This window comes from Cygnus atratus, chromosome 2 (assembly GCF_013377495.2).
Source record: "Cygnus atratus isolate AKBS03 ecotype Queensland, Australia chromosome 2, CAtr_DNAZoo_HiC_assembly, whole genome shotgun sequence".
NCBI lineage: Eukaryota > Metazoa > Chordata > Aves > Anseriformes > Anatidae > Cygnus > Cygnus atratus.
The window spans coordinates 115,990,175-116,007,206 of record NC_066363.1 but is presented as its reverse complement, the minus strand read 5'-3'; the positions used below and the strand labels follow the sequence as shown (position 1 = coordinate 116,007,206).

Genomic DNA, 17,032 nt, shown 5'->3' with positions numbered 1-17,032 from the left:
CTATTTTCATCTTAAAATGAATAATGCTATTAAAGTCCAAATATGCACAAGAATATGCCATGTAGGCAAAAGGACATTTTTTCCCCTGTAAATTTAGTCATGTTCAGGTAGAAATAAAAGACTTTTTTTCCTCCTTTAAAAATATATGGTACTTGCAGGATACAACGTTTACCTTTCACACATTGCTACCTCTTCAGTTAACTGTCCTGAAGCGTTCAATGGCTTAACTTCATTGCTCCTCTTGCTATATTCTCTCACTCTCCCCCCACAGTCCTGATGGCACCCAACAGTTATCCACCATTATACAAACCTTGGTATATTCCAGTTGTGTGAGTAATATATTAGTTGACACACTGCAAGGCACTCAGCTCCTAAAAGACCTATCCCCTAAGTTCAGGCAAAACTAAGTGTTCATGGGAATCGCAGAACAAAAATGTTATAATTTTCAGTCCCTGTCCAAAGATGAGAATGAGCAGACTCTTAATATAATCTGCTTTTAAAAATTATTTATTTTTTTTTCCTCCTTGATACCCAAATGTTGAAATGTGCGTTTTTTCCTTGAATCCTCAGAGTCTTATTGTAAGGCAGTCCAAGTCCACATTGCACTGGCACAACATTTATCTATCATCCAAACTCCTCAGCATTACTTAGTAGCTTTGCATGTATCTGTTTAATGACATCAGTAAAAACACATTGTCATCATGCTTAAAAAAAAAGAAAAAAAAAGAGACATTCTCAGCCACTATTTGTGAGCTTAACAAAATGACACTTATGTTCTCTTCCAAACTCTACTGATAGGGCTAATGATGGGGACAGATAACACAGTTTTGTGCCATTTTGAAGTGGAGGTTCTGTAATATTCAGTCTTTACCAAAAACATTATGTTTATAAGGGATTTCCTGTTAATATATATATTTATTTCTTAAATAAGATTAACTGCACTGGCAATAGCAATGCATGGAAATTTAGCTCTCCATCAGTGTTTATGAAATTACTCTGTTGATTGTCACTCATAATTTTAATGAATAAACTTGTGTCTGATCAGAACTGAAAGATTAACTGATTCTGGAAAGACATAGGGCCTGTGATTGTGCATCCCTCTGCTAACCCCAAAGCAGACTAATACTGTAATATATACATATGTTGCAGACATGAATGGTATACCCATTTTAGTACATTAAAGCATGCTACATGCTTCTCGGCTGTGTTCATTCTTAAGTCACTCTGACTTTACAAAATGAGTCAGTTCCCTAAGCTTGGCTAGCTAATCTTTAGGGTTCAGTTATGTTCAACTAGATTTGGTTCTAGTTCAATGTAATACATAACTCTAAATATTAATTCTACATATTCTTACACATTTACAACTCTGCTTTTTGTCAGAAAATCAGCTAGAGATGCAGACAAAATGAAATAAAATCACTACGTCAGTATTTAAGATATAAATCTTTACTACATTCTATAAAGCAGGCTTTGGTGCACATTTACTTTTTCATTACATTGTGTTCTCTTTGACTGGCTCCATAAGATTAAAATCCCAGTACAGGAATTTCAGAATTTATTCCAGTCTTCTGCATTTCCATCCTTTGTTGGTTAGGCTCTAATCTGTGCAAACAAATTGTAGGCACGGCTGAGAATTTGGTCATTTGGTGTTCTTTTGGGGCATGTTACCCTTTAGACCTCTGGGAGTCTTTCTGCACTGTTTTATCATGAGGTTTTTACCTGACTTTAAAAGAATTGTTACACTAAAGAAAAATAAATGCTAAGCGGAAGCAACAGTGTTATTAAGAAGCCGCAGAAGAACTTGAGGAAAAAATAAAGCCCATGTGGAACTGCTTCAGATTTAGATATTTTTCCCAGTAGGTTTAATTACATTTACTAACAGGATTATATTCTTGAGTGGCAGGCTCATCAACTCGCCTTCAGCTTTCCACCCCAGAGCCACTGGCATTTCCTGTACTCAAACAGTTACGGAACAGAGGAAAAAAAAAAAAAAGATTTCATTTATCTCTTCAATCTCTCAGTTTGAGTTGATCAGTTTTGACATTGTATTTTGTATCGGTCATTTGTATTCATAAAAGCACCACTAGAGCCCGTATAAATTCAATTTGCCCTGCAAATATGTATGTGTGCGTGTGTGCGTGCATACATATACACACATGCATGCATAAATATATGCGACTGATGAACAGACAGGATAATAGGGCCTAAGACTTTCCAGTATCACTTGGATCCAGAAGTGCCCTGAGCTATTGCTGAGCACTACAGATGCCCTTGACTGGCAGCAGTGGGGCATCGCACTGTTTGCAGCACAAAAGCAAACGCTGAAGCAGCAGCTCACAGCAGCATGAAGTCCTCTGCTCAAGTCGGCGCTCCCTGAACGAAGCTTTAGGCTGGCTAATGCAAAGAGATATAAATTCTACTAGTGGAAATTGGACAGGACAGAAAATATTTTGATTTTATAAAGCACCTCTCTTCTGGCAGTTGCTCTTCAGTTCCCTACGGAAAAGCACTAGAAGTGTTAATGATGGCACAGGCAACTGCTGGAGCTGATGTGCACTTAGTAGAAGCACTGGATAGAGTATTTAGAGAAGGGAATGATGGCCAGGGCACCAAGGTTATCTCCTGCTGCTTGGGGGAAAAAGGGCAAAAAATAATAAATGCTTTTAGACACCAGAGCAAAGCAGAAGGTTTCTTCTTTAAATGTGTGACTGCAGGGAGAGATGGCCTCTCTCCAGAGCAAGGAACCCCCCCAGACTGCCTGATAAACCTTCCCCTGGTGCGGTCCATCAACTCTTCGTGTTACCTTTTCCAAAAGTTGGAAACTTTCTTCAGTTACTTGTGGACCTCCTACTACCCACGTTAATTAGGGCAATGACAGCTATAATGTCAGAGGCTGTAATTACAAATTCCCATTTTCAGAAATAGGTTTCAGGGATGAAATTATTGGAATCACGCTAAATTCTTCCATTTAGGAAAGCAAAATTTGTAGCAGCCAAATCTCTTAAACACACTGTTTTGCAGGACTTCATTCCTAAAAGCCAGCCAGACTGTATCACTTCCAAAGATTAGCAAAGGTGGAGAAGAGAGGCAATTAAACACTTCACAGCTCCAAATGGATGGCCAAGCAAGACGTTATATTTCCAAAACAGATACTGAATGTCTTTATGTGTTGAACTCAGCATGGCTCTAATGTACATTTGATTAAAAAGGGCATATATTTCCTCTTTTCTCTGCAGAAGCCTAGCCCCTACAACTAGATTTAGTTTGTTTCATCGCCCAGAGCTCACAGCTCCAATCATTACACAAATGTGTCAAGGAACAGAAAAATCTGCTATGATCTTGTCAGTCAAGCTTTGCAGCAAGAACAGCTGTATCGCAATACTGAGTAAGTGCTGAAGATGACCTGGCACAGAATATCTTACAGTCTGTATAATAAGAGTCTTTTTAGGAACTGCTTTATTGAATGAGGCTGACATTCCACCTAGTCGTCTGTCCAGGCTTTGACATGTCTTGGGATGAATTTTTCTGAGAGGTTTGAACTTGTCATCTTGTTACATAGTACTTTTGTGCCAGTGAAGGAAGTATGCTATTATTCCATACAGCCAGTTTATCACCTGAGGCCTCAAAGCAAAAGCTATTGCCCAATTTTCATGTGCAGTTAAAACTGCAGATCAGGCACATTTTTGTCCAGAATCTTCAAAGTCAGATGTGTTCACTGTTTTTTGTCTATCAGGGTCCTCTGTGACATGATAGTGAATTTCATACACTAGGGGCAAACTAATTGGCCTGGCATTTGTGTCTATGAACTTTGATTTTGTTGACTTGCACTTTTATGAGGTTCCACTTTGATTTTGGCTTAGCATGATGGAGCACCACTGTCAGTGTAATGTGAAATCTTACACACTGTAATTTCTCCTCACTTTTTCCTCCCTTCGGGATCAAGCGGCAGGGACATATAATTATTTGTAGGCCTAAGGAATCCCCAGAGACATGAAAAAATCTGCCTTTCATAGAACTGGGATGAATGCTCAACACCGGCAGTAGGCAAGCTGGCCAACATGCCATGGCATTGCACCACAGTTCCTCTGAGTTTTGCCGGACAGGCTCTAGCTCCTGGGAAGAAAACGGTATTGCAGACCTAGGAAAATGCCCCCTGCCAGAGGGCAGAGAAACCTGCCAGGTTTTCAGTGGGCTATAAATGAAGGAAGAAGCTCTGTTTAAAGCTCAGAGGATCTTCAGCCTGTTGCTAGCAGATTCCCAGCAGAGTACATACACATGGGGCAGTATATATTGACTAGAGCAGAATAAATGAGAGAGTGGTTAGGTGTATTGGATTTCACATCACATATTCACTTGTCCCTTGTTGTCCTTTCATACATGCTAAGTGACAGACTCCACTTCTCCACTCCCTTTCTTTGCATTTCAAATGGGACATGAGGAACCAAGCAATCTCTTCTGGAACTGCCCAGAGCGCAGCAGGAGCAGCCTTTGCTCTGCATAGCCACAGACACCAAAAAAGTCTGTGATAGCTTTGAACAGCATTTGCATTTACACTGAAGAGCTATTACGCTGTTTTGGTCTTAGAAAGCTGTTCTGTTTTTTCTATGGTTTGTTTTTTTTTGTTGTCGTTGCTGTTGTCTGTGTTCATAGAATCAAATGTGATCTTATTAACATTCATTAAAGAGAAGGAATAATTCCTCACAATCTGGAATTTTGGATGGCATTTTAGAAAGGCTGCCCATTTCCTGAAAACACAAAGCTAAAAAACTGAGGAGTAAACCCAGGTCAAAGACAACAGGTCTATTTTAGGGGTGACTATTGTGACTTCAGCATGACTCATGCACCTAATAAAACCCTTTTTTTCCATCCAAGAAGGCTCTAGGTTAATTTAGTTTAACTGTCCAGTTTCTTCATATGAGGGAAGGACATGGAGAGAGACTTCACCCAGCCTCACAGTCCCACACCTGTTTCTTCCTATATCCAATGTATGGCTTCTGTGTGAGCATGAGACCACCAGAAAAGGCCTTGCTCCTCCTTCTCCTAAGTCAAATGAACCAAACGCCAGATATTTGGGGCGTTTCAAACAAGGTCATATGCAGCCGGTCCCTTTCCTGGACCCCAAAGCAGAGTGCGTCTTCCTCAGGGCCCTCTGGCTGTCTCTGTCCTCCTGGGAAATGCATTCTGTGCACCCTTCTTGGAGGCAGATGCATGAGGAGGACTGCATCAGGGTTACAGCCTCCTCACCTGCAGGTCCTTAGGGGTGCCCAAAACAGGTCACAACACACAGCACGTGCGATGCTGTGCTCAGGAAAGCAAAACCTCGCCCTTCAGATTTTCTGTTTCCCTACAGAGGAGTAAAACCCTTCCCTCCATTTTGCTGCGAGCAGCCTTGACATCGAGCTGACGTCTTTACCCCCGCTGCAGAGAGCTACAGAACAAGCACGTTATCTCAGCTCTTGCTTCCACGGCCCTGGGCCTTGTGTTTATCAGCCGGGAAGCGCTTTGCTTGCAGCATGCACCGATGCACGTGTCCGGCCATTTCCATTGTCCTTTAGTGCTCTTGTCACAGCCACAAGAGCATAAATTAAAACGCCTGTTCCCTGTTTTACTGCCCTTGAGAGGGCAAAACTATTCCTGAAGGCTCCGGTTTCACAACTGATTGACTTCTTGTTTTTCCCTCAGAGTGGCCAGAGGGGAGGCTGGGTGCAGCCCTGTCATGTGGAACAAGCACTTTTTCTCCCCGTTGCCATGGCGACCGAGCCGCCCAGCTGATCTGGCTCCAAGAGGTGCAACCCAGCACCAGGCCGTCAAGCCACAGGATGGAAAGGGGGGGGTGGGGGTGGGTGGGGAGAGAGGCAGCATCCTTATTTTAAGGTGTCACGACAGCATTTTCAGCTGGCGAATTTTCAAAATATAAGCTATAAAGAGACAATTTGCGGATTTAACCGCTGTTCTCCAATAATTTGTTTCTGAGGATTTTGAACACGGCAATGCAGGTTGATGTCTGATGTCATATTCCCTAACTATAATACGTATACACAGTACACTTGTTAAGGTAAGTGGCTTGCTCTATCTTGAACTTTTCCTTCTTGTAATACGGGTCCCATGCAGTAATAAACAACATGAATTTCAATTTCACCTCCTGGTCTTTATCCTATTTCTGTCATGGTCTCAAAATCACGCTGCACTGGCAGGAGCCAGAAAAAAAAATTGCTTACAGCTGCAAGAACTTGCAGGAAAATGAGCTCTTTCCAAATAATGAGCTATTAACCCCTGTCACTGCTGCAGAGTCATTGCATTGGTGTCAGCCACTGGTATGTCAATAAATAACTACACAAATTAGAAGTGGATGTAAATTCGTTTCTGTACATAATTCCTCTTTGATATAAACTGGAACAAATCTGAGTAACTGGATGAAAACACAGTTGTGCTGAATTTGGCTCAGCAGAAAGGAAAGTGGAGGTCCTTAATTTTAGGTTCTCTCCCTAGTTAGCACTATTCACATGCTCATTATTTGGGTCAGAATATAGCTTGTTGAATTGTTTTCCAGAGATATTTCCGGAGCAAGCAAAATCCTTTCGCCAGTCAGGAAAGGAGGGAAGCCCGTGTGGGTACGGAAGGCAGACTTACGGATCAAAGGCTGCTAGCAAGAAGTTCAGCAGTAAGCTGATGGATTGCTCCACATTGATCTGGTGGGTCGTCGGCATCCGTTTGTTGAGCTGGTAGAAAATTGTTGAAATCACAGCTTCGAGGCGAGCCACATTCAGTTCGATGTTGGGGTCCAGGTTGTTGAGGGCATTTTCCCGCAACGCTTCTATCACGTTCCAGATGTCCACCAGGTGCACTAGGGGACAGCACACAGACAGTCAGGGGGACACACTCCTGAGCACGACACACTGTGGGGATAACACCACCATGCAGGACATGATCTATGAATAATGAAATGAATGAATGAGTTTTCCATCATTGAGAATTAAACTTGGCAGAGAGAAGAGCAAATAAAAATCAAATCCGTTAATATGCAAACAATATATTGATATAATTAGTTGCAATAAGTACAACTTCAGCTCAGGAAATGACTCCTCATTGTATGAAGTGTTCAAGTAAAAATCTATATTTTACTGAAATCACTGGAAGGTAAACATATGCTAATTGTTTTTCTGAACCATGCCTCTATGAATACCCATTCAGAAATTACTCTTAGATATTAATTTGCATACCAGATGGGCTTTTCGGAAGATCCTACGAATACAAAGTGCTTAACACACACTGACATTTTGAAAATTCTTTTCAGCAATTTGTACTGAAGGCAAAATATTTTACAGAAACAGAATTGCAATTAAGTCAGGGTAGACAAGCTACATTTAAATAAAGTACACATAACGAGTAATCCCAAAGTCATATTTTGGTCTTCTACACATATTTGCCAAATGATTTGTTAAATCTTTCTCTTTGATAAAGTCCTGGTCTAAGCTGAATTTCACGGGGGCTGGTTTTGCCTGCAAGGACAGCTTAAAGGACAATCTCTGCTCAACCCTCACATTGTATCTGAAAAAAATCTTGTTTGCATAGCACTGTTATTGTGACAGAATGATCAGCTTGCTGCAGATTGGCATTTCTTGAAATGGTGGACCATGCCAAAAATTAATAAAAACCCACACTCATTCAAAATTTGGATTTAGTTCAAACCTGAACTCAAAGAATCATCTCTCTCTTTCTCTTTCTCTCTCGATCTTAAGTATTACCTTTTTTCCTACTAAATTTTCAATGCAAAACAAACCATGAGGCTCAGGGTGCAAATTCTCTCTTTTTACTAGATAAAGTACTGTATAGTTCATATTACTTAGCATGGTGATATGTCTTCATTTCAAGAGCCATCCATATCTGGAATCCACCATTTTATTGTGGATAGAGAAATTTAATTCTAATCCTCATCATTATATTTTCACTTGCATGGTTTGAAGGCAGTGTCTCAGATTGCAATGGGACATGATAGTCTGGTGGCAGAGAAATGTAAACTGTCACTAGCTAGATAAATGAAACCAGATATACTGTCTTTTTACTTAGTCTAGAATTTTTCCCAGTGGCTGGGTTTCTTTACCTTACAGGAAAAAAATCTGCTACTGCTCGTGTAAGCTGCAACACCCAAGGAGGGAAATACAAGTGAGTGGCAATAGCAGCAGCAACTACTTCAGGCATTATATAAAGCACTTTTCCATTTCTTCTTGCTGTTCCCTAGCAAATGACTGGGAAAAACTGCAAGATGTAGTTCCATTGTTACACTTAATTGTTTATTTGGCTTTTGTACTAGAAGGAAACTTCTACGGCTGACCTTGTATGCTGTCAGGAGATTGTCTTCAGAGACTCATTCTGAATTAAGCCAGGTAGGTGAGCACACAACTTCTTTTCAGATCCTTTTAATACAGCCATGCCCATTCCCATTCAACCAGTTTTTACTGTCAAGTTGCCACTAAAATAATCTGGTTAAATGGCAGATAAACAATCCCAAGGAAGACAGCTAGCACATAGTAACTGCCCCTTTTCGGGAAGCTTCTCCACATGGCTTAGGGGATGGAAGAAGTCACCATAAAGCAGGTCATTGTATGGTCCAGGAGAGAAGAGTTAATGAGAGTTTCCTATTCTGGGCCACCAGTATAAGGCAGCCAGGGAAGAAATACAGAGCGATATGCTGAGTGATGCAGCAAATAGCCAAACCATGAGCCTGTATTTTGTGGCCCTACTAAGAAGGGAAAGGCAAGCAGAAAGCAGAAGGTTAAGTGTGATGTTTCCCCCAAGGTCTATCTGCCGCTGTCCATGAGGATGGTCTCTGGTAGTTCAGACAAGTAGATGAAGGAGAAGGTCCTTCCAACAGCAGTGTCACCAGGTGGGCTTCTGGGTGCTAGGGTATGCATGCAACCTGTCAAACCTGGGCTGCAGCTACAGTGGAAAGGTAGCAGTGCAAGAAACTACAAGGCATAAGAAATAGCAGAAAGGGAGAAATACATATGCAGATGGCTAACCTTGACTTGAGGCTACACTAACAAGAGAGCAACCCCAGAAAGAGCATAAACAGGGTTACTAGCCAAGCAGCACTGCTGACAGAGGCAGAAATTACTAGGGCAACCCTATCATAAATACTGAGTAAGGATGTAAAATCAGCACCATTGTGGCCAGTGGGAAAGGAATAAACAGGGACAGACTGTTTATTTGGGAGTGGATGAGAATGGTAAATGAAAAAAAAACAACAACAACAAAAAAAAAAACATGGCAGTGGAAAAAGGGAATATAAAGGGTAACAAATCATGTCATCGGGGCTGCTTGGGTGTACATCTCAAGCAGCCCCACACTTGATCAGTGCAAAGGAACAAACACAGAGGTAAGTCCCTTGTCCTGGCCATTTGCATACCTGGTTTGCTTCTGCAGTTGTGGGGAACTGCAATGGTGTCCCTAGCATTGATAAAAGGCCATCTAGACAGGATGAACCAGACATCCAGGCTCCCTAACAGTGAGAACTGAACACAGCATTTTAACTTTAATTGCCACATCCTATTAGCAGAAAACACTTGAATAAGAGAGCATGGAGGAAAACACCTGGCATAAGGAATGAAGTGGAAATGGGGCTTGGTGTCTTTATTCTTCACGTGATCCAGTACTGATATTATGTGGCTGTCTAATTTTCATGAGTTTCTTCTTTTCCCACTGATCCTATATTTCCCATAAGATAATCATATCCAGAGTTAGTTTTGGTGATGGTCCTCAGAACGGAAATATCCAGAGGCTAGCAGAGGTGGGACTAATAATATCAGTGCACTAACACATTTGAGAGAAAAATATTGTTTTTAGTGCTAACTTTAGCTTGAAAGACTCAGAGGCTATCCTGATATTCATTGGTATGCCACAAAGGTAGGGCATGCGTCTAAGAAAGTGATTTAGTGGAAATTACATAGAAGTAACTGTCCCCCACCCACCATAAAGTATTAGTCTCAAGGAACTGCTGTGCGTTTGTACCGTAAATAATTTCACTTGGGCTTTTTTTCCAGAAACACTTTGGTTCCACTTGAAGCCAAACAAACAACAATCCTGCTGCACCATTTTATTTTTCATTCTACTCATGAATTTCAAATCTCTTCACAGAGGCTAGAAAGCAAGACTTCCTGGAGGAGGAAATGAAAGATGGACAAGATCCAGGCTTTTTAACAAGATCCGCTAATTTTAAAAATATCTGTTTAAATACCTAGCTCAAAATCACAAGTAGAGTTTGTTAGACTGCTGTATGGAGGACTGAAGACCCTGGCCTTTACTCTAGTCAGTTGAGATGGGCAGGATTTTGCCCATCTGAATTTAACTGTCAAAATCAGATGTCAAGTGTCAGCTGGTGATCAAGGTTCCCTCTACAACTGGTGAAAAGAAAAGGCATCCAAAACATATGTTTGGAGAAAAGTGGGATGAACAGTGCTTTGAAGGGGTCTCTGTTCCTTCATTGACTACAAAGTGTATGTGAGCTGTGACCTCAGGGCTAGCAAGGTTAACTGAGATGAATCCCACACCTTGTTATTTAAAAGTCAAGAAAAGACGTCTTCTCTGTTCTGACTACTACATGGCCTAGAATAATTAGTTTTTACAGAAAATATGAATAATAAATATTGTGATCTGTATAAATAGCTACCAGATCCTGTCATAGCCGCAGCCTCCGCATCCCTTGACCTAGCACAGATTGCATCTGGGTCTAGTACCCTACAGAATACTATTTTTAAAAAATTTACTCACGTAGTAAGCAGGCTTAAGTATTATACCACGTTGCCAAGTCAACCTATCAATGCTGGGAAAAAGCAGAGAAAAACACAGGCCTCTGCAAGCTCCTCTTTATTCATTTGTACTATTAGAAACTTATGACAGTATCAATCTACAGCTAATAAGGTATCTGTAGGGTCACACCCTTTTAAATATAAAAACAGAATATTAATCCTGCAAACTTTGTATAAGCTTACTCTCCTTTCTTTAATTTTCATCCTCTCTGCTACCAATTTCCTACAATATCTGTTACGCCATATATTTATTCATCCATCCCTGAGATTGTCTTAACCTCACTGAAGAAGACATTTCTCCTTACTTTGTACATATTACACACAATGCAATAAAACCTGAATCTGATTTCTAAGTACTGTGGTGATAGGAAGTTTGCTGCAAAACTAGCTTATGGATGCAAGAGAGCATTCTTTCCCCTAAAATCTGCCCTAATGCCTTCAACAAAGTCAAACTTTGCAAGTTAATTCTCAGCTTTTTTTTTCTTCACAGCTACTGTTGCTGCTTTTGCTGCCTCGCCCACATTTCCCCCTGAAAAGGGGATTACCCCTCAGCATGAGGAAGATGCCCTTTCTGAAATGGATCTCCTAAGCTGCAGAAAACTGGCAGTTGTTTTTACAGCGCCACCAGGCTATCATTAGACATGAGGAGAAAAGGCTGCTTGTGTATAGCAACTATGTAGTATAAAGCAATTCAAAACCATACAGCCCAGCCAAACTTCAAGGACCCTTCAGGAAGGCTGCCCACTTTGCATACTGCAGAGCTACCCAGGTATAGCGAATCTCCCTCATCTGCCTGCTGTCTGAAAAAAATGTAGCTGATTTCCACAAGCAATTGCTCAACTACTGTTTCCCCTCCGATTTTTTGTTGTGATTTCTAAAGTCACGGCTATGCTAAACATCTGCATTATTAGATCTTTTACAGCAAACACTGTCTGCTAATTTAACTTTTATATGAGATTAAGTAATATTTAAAGACTGTTGTAGCAGTTTCCATACTTGAGCACGTTCAGCAACAGACAGTGATTAGCGAATGTAAATAAAATTCAGTATCCGCTCAGACAGAAGTGGGACGAGGCAGATGAACAGCACTGCAGATGGCTGCCCTTCCCTTCTCCACAGCAATTGTTAGCAACAAATGCACAGTTGGAGGAGACACGGCCCAAATTGCAGAGAATTAAGTTTAATGCATGAAAATACACTCCAAATAACAAATGTTATTTCCTTCAGTGAACTCCTTCACCTGTTAAAACAATACTTGGAGAGTGACTGTTGCCAGCACGTTGTAGATGAATTAGTCCGTCTCTTTTGAAGTATCTAAATGTGGATGGAAGACGTCTGACTCAGTCTGAAAGGAGTTTTGCATTTTCCTCTAACTGAAAAGCTTTTAGAGACACCCCTGAAGTTTTACATCCTGCCCTTCTGCCTTTACCTGTGTTCAGAACATCCTTTCCTATCACTTTTTATTGCTTCATTACAATGAAAAACAGTAATTAGGAGCCACAGTGCAGAATTCCTCCATCCTACGACTCTGTCAGCAGGTTGATTTGTGGAGGAGGTGTACTCAATACATTGGGAGAGAGGAGAATTTTGGACAAAACTATGTTGTTTACTACAAATACGCATGGTAATTTTACTGATTTTGATCTTTTTTTTTCAAGAGTTCTTTAGCTTCTTCATTAGGAGGAAATCAATGTATTTTTTAATTTAATGGCTACTTACAAGTAGTAGTTTTCTGTTTGGTAGATAAAGATATATCAATAGCCAAAATGTGAGAGAAGAGATGGACTATTCCCATTTTTTTTCAGCTTAAAGCAGAGAAATTAAAATTTATTTGTAAGGTGAAAAATTAAGTCTTGTTTCCATCATGCGGTTTATTTAGAATCACTGTGATATACAGAGGCTGTGAGATATAGATAATCTTGGATATATCACTAATCTCAAAGGTGGCAGATTACTTCAAACATCAGTTGTCAAGAAATTATGTTGCCCTAAGCAAACATAAAAAAGAAAACTGTAGTGGAAGTTTATCTTCTAAAAAAAATAATAATAAAAAACAAACCAAAAAAACAGTCTCTGTGCTTAAGCTTTCTTAACATTAAACTGATTGACTAATGCAAAAATCCTCTACTCTTCTACTGTATTTTTGGTATTCCACCTGAACCATGAACTCTACAATGCTATCTTTCCATTTATTACTAAATGAACGTGGAAGAGAAGATTACATTTAATCAAACAAGGGAAGTGACTAAATTAGGGCTTTAATAATAAATTCAAATTTACTTAACATACAGTAGGTCTAACTAAATCTAAGTTGAATATGCCCAATAGGTAGCCACGACAGAATTCTGCCTTGACAGATCTTTGTTTGTTGGTGAATTGAGAAAAAACTGTTAAGAAAGTATGAATTTAAATTATTTCTAAAATCTAAGGTTACATTTTATTAAAAAATTTAGTTCAGCAATGCTCTTACAGACATGCCTGAGTTTAAACATACTAGCACTGTCACTCGAAATTAGTGGCACTTGTATGCCAGGTATTTCATGCAGATTTCATTAAAAGTGTCAGATTTATGCTTCCTTGCCCTACCAATCCCTAAAATATTATAAAATATGTTAGATGACTCTTCTTTTTTAGATTAGAATCTATGAACCCATTGCAAATCAGGATGCTGAAGCCATTTGTCATCGTTGTTACGAAGCCCTGGAAAGTTGCTCACTCTTCCTGCTCCTCTCCTCTTTCCTGCTGCCAGGGGGGTAGCAGAGCACTGAGCAAGGTGTGCTTTCCCACTAAATGACACCTATTTGTGGCCAAGTTGCCCCTCAAATCCAGCAGCCGCGGAATGCTCAGTGAAAGCTTAATCTACGTGTCCTACCACTATGCAGACCAGTGTGCCAGCTACAACGGTTTGCAATGTTTCACGTTTTCTGGTGCCAAATTACATGAAAAAGAAAATATACCAGGGTGTTGCTGCTGCTCAGGGCTATAAAGGAGGTATCCAGCTCTTTGGCTGGGTATGTCTGGTGACAGAGGCCACCCTACATGGCCTGGCACACCCAGGCTATGCTCATTGCCCAAATATCTGAACCTGCACCCTGCCTACACTTGGAAACATCCTGTATGCTCCTATTTCTGCTCCCACATCTCTTGGGCTTCCCCTCTACAATCTCTTATCTACCTCTCTGCTGCCAGACACAGTTTATACAGCACAGGGATTTCTAGCACAGCTGGGCACCCATTAGGCAGCTAACCCAACGAGCTTGGTTTGCCCTGGGCTTCTTCTGAATGCTCTAAAAGCTGTTAAAAGCTCTTGGGCCGCTCACCACTGCTTTCCAAAAAGTGAGAGTGGTGGACATCTAGGTTGCCAGCACATATATGAATTCATTATTATCAAAATGTGTTTCGTTGCATCTTCCTGCCACTTCAAGGGATTTCTAGGTTGTGTAGAGGCAGTGACTGCAGAATGAATACTATAAGCTTAAAAAAGTAATTAACAAAATGTTCAGAATGCTTACTGCCATGCTATTCTGATCCCCGAATGCTTTAATTTCTATGGAAAATTCAGGGTACTACATAAAAAGAAACCTAAAGAGTTTAGATATTTGTGCTGTAGCTCCATATTATAGTTTCAAAGAGGATGATTCACTGATATATTGATAACCTAGAGTAACCGGAGACAATATTTACTTTTTTGTTTGCAAAATCAAAGTCTTGTCAAAGACAGCCCATCTGGAGCTGAATTTGGCAGGGGATGTAAAGGGTAACAAGAAAGGCTTCTACAAGTACATCAGCACCATAAGAAAGATTTGGGAAAATGTAGGCCACTGCCGAATGGGGTGTGGGACCTGGAGCCAAAAATATGAAGAAGGCTGAGGTACTTGAAGACTTCCCTACTTTGGTCTTTGCTGGTAAGCTTCATTTTCAGGACAAAGGCTCCTGTGACAAGTGGGACAGTCCGCAGCAAGGAAGACAACCTCAGTGGAGGAGGACCTGGGTAGAGGACATTTAAACAGACTGGAAATACACAAGTCCATGGTACCTTATGAGGGATGCACCCCTGAGGGCTGAGGGAGCTGGCTGATTCACTGCGAGGCCACTCAACTACCTTTGAAAGGTCATGGTAATAGGACAAGTTCTTTGAGGGCTGCAAGAAAGCCAGTGTCGTTCTCTGTTCAAGAAGAACAAAAAAAAAAAAAAGGATCCTCACCTCACTCCATGGGAGGAGGATGAAATGAATCCTCCTAAAGTAATTTCCAAGCATATAAAGGACAAGAAGATGACTGGGAGCAGTCATCATGGGGCTATGAAGCTCTTCATGCTCAATCTACCTGTTTGCCTTCCACAATGAAATGACTACCTCACTGGACAAGGCAGAGCAATGGATGTTCTTCGCTCTGACTTTAGCAAGGCTTTTGGCACCGTCTCCTATAATCTTTTTGAAAAAAACATGGGCTGGACAAGTAGAAAGTGAGGTAGATTGAAAACTGGCTGAACTGCCAGGATGAAAATATTATTGGTGGCACCAAGTCCAATTGGAGGCCAGTCACTAATGGTGTATCCCCAGGCCTGATACTGGGGCTGAGGCTGTTGAACACCTTCATTAACGGCCTGGATGATGAGACAGAGTGCATCTACAGCAAGTTTGCAGCTGATGAAAAACAAGGAAAAGGTAGCTAATACACCTGATGGTCGTTCTGCCATTCAGAGGGACCTGGACAGGCTGAGTGAGGTGGGACTGTTCAGCCTAGAGGAGAGAATGCTCAAGGAGATCTTATCAATGTGTATAAATATTTGATGCAAGGGAGTAAAGAAGATGGAGCTAGACTCTTCTCAGGGAAAGGACAGTGAAAGGACAGAAGGCAGTGGGGTACTATTTAAAATACAGCAAAGTCCATTTAAACATATGGAAAAAAACTTCAATGTGAAGGCCACCAAACACTCTGATAGATTGTCCAGAAAGGCTGTAGAGTCTCCATCCTCAAAGATAACCCAGCTGGACATAGAGCTGAGCAACCTGCTCTAGGGTGACCCTGCCATCTGTTGAGCCACTGATTTTCTCTAAAGCCATCAATCTAGTAAGCTGTGCTCCAAGTCCCTTTTCTGATACATGCAGGCAAATGGCAAAAACAAACAAACATAAAAAACCACCAGAGCCTGCCCTTGAACACTTGAGAAAGAGTCCTCCGCATCCTCAAGATGTTTCGTGTCAGGTGTACAGAGGGCAGGTGTGTGGTGTACACTAGCTCAGCAGAAGGCTGGAGTAAGGCAATCCACTTCTGCCTACCCACTCTGCTGATGGATACCCACAGTGAAGAGTGTGCGGATGAGTAACTAAACACTCCGACCAGCCAGTGGAAACATTCTTCTTCCAAACTACTGTGCATATGGAGCAATTCAGATGTTCTTGGTCTCCCTGAAATCATGCAGCTCACCTGTCCACATGGCACACGTCCCACAGGACAACCTGGACTTTGTGCAAAATGGTGCTTTGAGTCAGTCTGCCCGAGCAATGTACCACCTGGCAGGACTGGGGTTGCGTGTGCGCGTGCAAGCTAACTGCATGCACAGGAGATATTTCTGAATGGCTGCTAAAGCTGGCTGCTGGATAACTAGAAATCTGTAGAACATGGTGCATAGAGCTGAGGCACTGACTTTTCTGGGGGGGAAAGTTTTAAATGTTCTCCTGTCCACATGTCTAGGCTTGCATCCTTGTATCCTCGCCTACTGTTTTGCCCAGAATGAAGTGAGTTATTCCAAAACCTTTTGAGACTCTGATTACTACAGCACATTAAACAAATGTGGTCTGTTGGAAGTGTCTGTCAACTTAGACAAGAGCTATTAATGAGAAAGAACTGCTAGGATAGCTGTACACTGAAATGTGGTCTTTTCATCTTTAATATGGCACCTGAAAAAGCCACCAATGTGTAAGATTATTTGAAGATCTCCAGTAAAATTCTTCTCTTCTACATTAATTTCATTTACAATAAAAGCCCCTTCTCCTCCCGCTGTCATTTCCTGCCTATTTTGTCTCACCTAAATTAACTGAAGACCGAAGGGGTCTGTGTGGGTGGCAGAAGAGGCCATCAGCCTCCCCAGTGAGCATGGCTAATGACAGTCGATCCTGCAAAGGGCAATGGTGGGTGATGCACCCTGCAGTGCTGGGCTGGGGAAATGGTTGTTGTGTGCTTGTCACACGGCTGCTGGGAAAGTGGTTCTTTTTTTTTAAACAC

General features: G+C 41.3%; 1 protein-coding gene across 9 annotated transcripts in view; it reads right to left on the bottom strand.

The window, feature by feature from the left end:
• The window catches only part of DTNA (dystrobrevin alpha), a 221,516-nt gene that overhangs the window by 62,964 nt on the left and 141,520 nt on the right, over positions 1-17,032 (bottom strand). For all 9 annotated transcript variants that reach the window (XM_035553143.2, XM_035553137.1, XM_035553139.2 and 6 more), the window contains one exon: positions 6,631-6,844. In XM_035553143.2, the coding sequence (XP_035409036.1) occupies positions 6,631-6,844 (214 nt within the window). The remainder of the gene's footprint in view (positions 1-6,630; positions 6,845-17,032) is intronic.